Source organism: Poecilia latipinna, unplaced genomic scaffold (assembly GCF_001443285.1).
Source record: "Poecilia latipinna isolate Pla-1442-1.1 unplaced genomic scaffold, P_latipinna-1.0 Scaffold3851, whole genome shotgun sequence".
Lineage (NCBI taxonomy): Eukaryota > Metazoa > Chordata > Actinopteri > Cyprinodontiformes > Poeciliidae > Poecilia > Poecilia latipinna.
This window is the reverse complement of record NW_015116467.1, coordinates 3,535-8,295: the sequence shown is the minus strand read 5'-3', so window position 1 is coordinate 8,295 and position 4,761 is coordinate 3,535. Positions and strand designations below refer to the sequence as shown.

Below are 4,761 nucleotides of genomic sequence, written 5' to 3'. Positions count from 1 at the left end.
AGATTGAGATATTTAAAAATACACAAAAAGTGAAAGAATAAAACACATTTATTATACTGGGGACAATGGGCACAGACAGGGCTTCAGTCTGCTGGTCAAACTGGGAGAACGCCAATGACTTCTGAGATGTCCTGGCACACAGGCTAAAGCTGTGTACCAGGAATAAAAGGATAAAAGAGAAATTACCCAAATGTGTAATAGAAATACATATATTTTTCCTTCACATTGAGAAAAAAGACATTTCAGCATATTGGGGCTCTGACTTGTAGCATCTTTATAGCATAGCTAAATACCAACATTGTGAAGCTGAGCTGTGAAACAGAGATTGAAGAACAGCAGCTCCAGCTCTGACCCTAGAGTCAAATGGGGAAACGTGAAGGAAAGTAGATACTTCTGCAAGGCTTGGTGTGTCTTGACTTGAACAACAGAAATTTAACCCACCGACAGTTTGATCATGAAGCTTTCATCTCTCATCCTGATAAGATCTCCTCTGACCCTGATCCTTATGGGACCCTTTCTGACCCTGATGGATGAAATCCATTTCCATCATGTTGGGATCCTGTGTTCTCTCTGAATTTGACTGGATCTGTTTTGATCCTGATCTGCTCCTTTCTCATCCAGATGTGACTCAAACCTATTTTCTGTATTCCTGCAGGTCTCACCTGCTCAGCTCTGCAAATCCTCCCATCTCCTGTCCTGTGGTTATGTCTTCTGTGGATTCCAGTGGGGATGGCGGGAAGTGGCTGGATGCCCACTACGACCCAGTGGCTGGTCTCTACACCTTCTCGTCCTGCATAGACCTGGCAGATCTTAGCGGGGACAGGGAGAGCCGACTCGTGGTCGGGGACCTGGGCACCGGCTCATCAGGCATGAAGCTTAAGGTCTACCGTGGCACGGCACTCATAAGTGAGAATAGCCTGCTGGACCTACCTGCTGGCCTGGTTGCCTTTTTCATGGACCTGCATGAGCCCCGCATCCCCGCCGTCGCCGTGGCCTCTGGACCATGCATCTATGTCTACAAGAACCTGCGGCCATACTTCAAGTTCACACTTCCGAGCCTGGACATCAACCCATTGGAGCAGGTGGTTGTGGCTTCTGTTACATCCACAGAGAGAGAGTTAGGATCATAGAGAAGCTGGGTCACAGCATATTAAGTTTGAGAATGCAATGGTTTATTTTTAATTTCTATATAATTAATTTTAATTACCATTTCTGCTGAGTTTATCTTTCGAGATAGGAATTCAGTGCTTTTGACAGGGACGAAAGATTAGGACAATTCCAAGGCCCCCTGACCGACAAGGGGCCCTCCACAAATTTTTTGTTGTTGTTGTTCATAGAAATTAAAAAAATTTGGGGCCATGTCAATTATAAAAATCATATTGTGTTTTCTAAAATTGTTTTTAGCAGTAAATATCAACTGTTACAATACCACTCCCAGACCAGAAAGCACACATTCATATTTGCACTGTTTGCCTCCATTTCACTAGCATTCAATGAACGAAGGAAATAAATTACCAACATTTTCATATATTTAACGTACCCCTGTACCTTTTACCACACTTAACAACAGATGAGTCAGACAGCAGCGGCTCTAACCCACGTCCCTCCTAGCCTGTCCTCTCTTAAGTGAAATTAAAGCTGCAGTACGTAACTTCTATAAAAAAATTTTTTTTAACATATTTGTTAAAACTGTCATTATGTTGTGACAGTATGGCATGAGAGATAATCTGTGAAAAATTTATTTCATTTGCCTTTTCCCAGTGCTATCTAGAAACAACTAATCAGAGGCAGGAGGTGGGTTTTAGCGATGTAAATCACAATCTTGTGTGGCTGCTCAGCCTCCTTCCCTTTGCCCTGTGCTATACTGTAGCTAGCAATAAGTTTTACAATGATAAGTTGTTTCTCCACCATCAGCACATTTAGTAGTGAGCGAATGAGGTTGATTGACAGCACTAAGACCTCCTCCTGATTTTGATTGGTTGTTTCTGGCCAGAAAATTGTCTTACTTTAGCCAGTAATAGCAGTTCAGGGAGGAGGGGGAGGAGATTGATTATTTCACAGATTATCTGTCTCGTAACAAATTGTCACGAGATGGTGCCAGCTTTAACAAATATGGAGAGAACATATTTTTTTTTATTAAAGTTATATACTGCAGCTTGAATAAAATGCAACTATATAGTATTTTATGAGAAGTCTGGATTGCTTCATGTATATTTTGCACGTTGCCTATGCCCTGTGCCTATAACTGTTGCACGTGGGGAGAAACATTTCAGTAATCTAAAACTGATAGAAAAAAATTTAAGCAACCTACTAGTCTGTAAATATTTGCAAGAAATATTTACAGACTATTTCTTGTAAATTTCACTAGCAGTGAATATTGTGCTAGTATCAGTATTGAACCAGAGAAAGTAAGGCAGTTGCAAGCCTTTAAAAATTGTGACACTATTGATGGGCCACATAGACTCAAGAAATTGTAACAGTAGCTGCGCAAGATTCCTGGCGACACCCCTGGCTTTTGATGAAGCAATAAGTTTAAAATTTTCACAATAATCACACTATAAATTTATCTTATTGAGTATGTGACCAACTGCTGTGCTCTGATTGGTCAGGATGTGTGGCAGCAGGTAAGGGAGGGTCAAATCAACCCTGTGATGCTGAAGGAGATGCTGGAAAGTATCAGGAAGAAGGCAGACATCCCACTGTCCGTCCGATCGCTCAGGTTCCTGTCTCTGGAGTCTGATGAGATGGACGAGTTTGTTCAGCTGTACAAACAGCAGCCAATCAGGCGGCAGGTAATGCTACTTTTGTCATCATGCAGGCCAAATTTGTGAACGCTGCTGCTCCCCTCTCCAGTTTGACCAGTACCTGTTTCCTCAAAACTGGACATGGACTACATCAGCAGTCGAGCAGGTGCAGGAGAACCAGTGTCTCTGCCACTTGCTCAGTAACTCATTCATTATTATATTAAATTATTCTTACTGTATCATCTGTAATTATCCCACTCAGTGTTTCTTAGCCATTGATTTTTTTTAAAGTTTAAATGAAAAGCAGGAGATTCACACATTTCTGTATTTCTGAAATTCACACATGTAATTCATTATGGGATTCCACACAGTCCTGAAAGAAGTTCATTTCTTCTAATACAGTTTAAACTACCTATAGGGTCCACATGCAAGTTTAACTCATATCGGTTCCATTTAATGTGAACCCAGAACTGTTTGACCTCTGAGAAACCAGTGTGTTCATTGATTGTGTTCTTTCAGACGGTCATCACCTGCATCGGAACTCTAAAGAAGAGCACAGCCGATGAGGACGGGATTAGCTGTTTGGTGATTGGTACAGAGAACAGCGACATCTTCGTCCTTGACCCTGAAGCTTTCACCATTCTCTGCAAGGTACACTCTAGTTAGCTGGTTTAAACCAGTCTCTACTAGTTCTAAACTGGCTTGACATGACTCGAAATTAGTCTGACCTAGTTTTTAACTGGTCTGAAAACATTTAGATGACTCTAAACTTGGTTGAGCTAATTCTAATTAGAAAAGTGCAGCGCACAAAAAAATTCTCTGTTTCTCTGCTGGCCTGGGAACGCCTTGGAATTCCTAGAGGAGCTGGCCCAAGTGGCTGGGGAGAGGGAAGTCTGGGCCTCCCTTTGAGGACTGCTACCCCCGCGATCTGACCCCGCATAAGCGGAAGAAGATGGACAAAAAGATTCTGATGTATAAATCCGTGCCTACGGACATAACTGCGCACCTTTCCTTTATAAATCCCAATTTGCAGGAAATGGACCGTAGCTACTGGTCTGCCCTGTCACCACCCATAACTACATTAGTATAAGTACCCAGAAGGCTACCACCAATTAAAGCAGTAACCATGGCAGCGGTCCTTGCTTTTACCAGTACAAGTATTTATAATAATTATGTAATTTATTTAAAAGGTGTTTTCTGGGCACATAAGGTCACCTCACTAAAATTAAAAATAATACATAAAAAAATAACAAAATTCCAAATAGAAAGAAAAGAAAATAGAGATCCAAGTGAAAATGCTTGTTTGAACAGTGGAACGTTCAGCCGGGATTTTAAAAAAAAGACGGCGTGTCAGAGAGAGGGGAATGTCGAAGTTTATTCTAAATAGGGGAATCATGTGCATAAGTTGCACATTTAAAGAATGGAGATCCTTTCTGTCCATAAAGGCACATTCACAAAGTGGGCATGGCTCGACTGAAGGGTGACTGTGACCTGTCAGCAGTTCCAGCTGCACTGGTGAAGCACTGCTCCTTCTTTAAGTTTTGCTCATAGCTCCAGGATGATCAGTCTGGGCATTCTAAACCATCATCAACACATCCCAGCAGATCAATATGGTTTCTGAACAAAGGCTCCCTCCGAATCCTCCGAGAGTGATTTTCTCCATCAGAGTCAAAACGCTCCACAATTACTCGGCATACCTTTGTGCAGCTACTTATATATGTGTGATTATCTACACACCTCGATCACCTTAAACATAATCAAACCAGACCTGTTTTGAGCTGATCCAACCCCGCTTTCTTATTCAGTGAGAATGAAATTAACCTACAGATAACATGTATTTCATGTGCTTCGGCGTATAGACCAATGTATTACATCTGACAAAAACTGAGAAAATTTACTATTTACATTTGAGTGGCGTTTTCAGATCCTTTTACTTTTATTTTGTTTATTTTGTGTGTGTGTGCGCGTGGGTTTAATGCTTCTTGATCTAAATCAGTGGTCCCCAAACTATGGCCCG

The 4,761-nt window shown here is 41.6% G+C and overlaps 1 protein-coding gene across 1 annotated transcript in view; it reads left to right on the top strand.

Annotated features, from left to right (window-relative positions):
* The window catches only part of LOC106941762 (Bardet-Biedl syndrome 1 protein-like), a 26,192-nt gene extending 22,633 nt beyond the window's left edge, over positions 1 to 3,559 (top strand). Inside the window, exons 2-4 of the mRNA XM_015024878.1 lie at positions 656 to 1,082; positions 2,610 to 2,792; positions 3,264 to 3,559. Coding sequence (XP_014880364.1) covers positions 705 to 1,082; positions 2,610 to 2,792; positions 3,264 to 3,410 — 708 coding nt within the window. The 5' untranslated portion in view covers positions 656 to 704 and the 3' untranslated portion in view covers positions 3,411 to 3,559. The remainder of the gene's footprint in view (positions 1 to 655; positions 1,083 to 2,609; positions 2,793 to 3,263) is intronic.
* Positions 3,560 to 4,761: the final 1,202 nt, after the last annotated feature.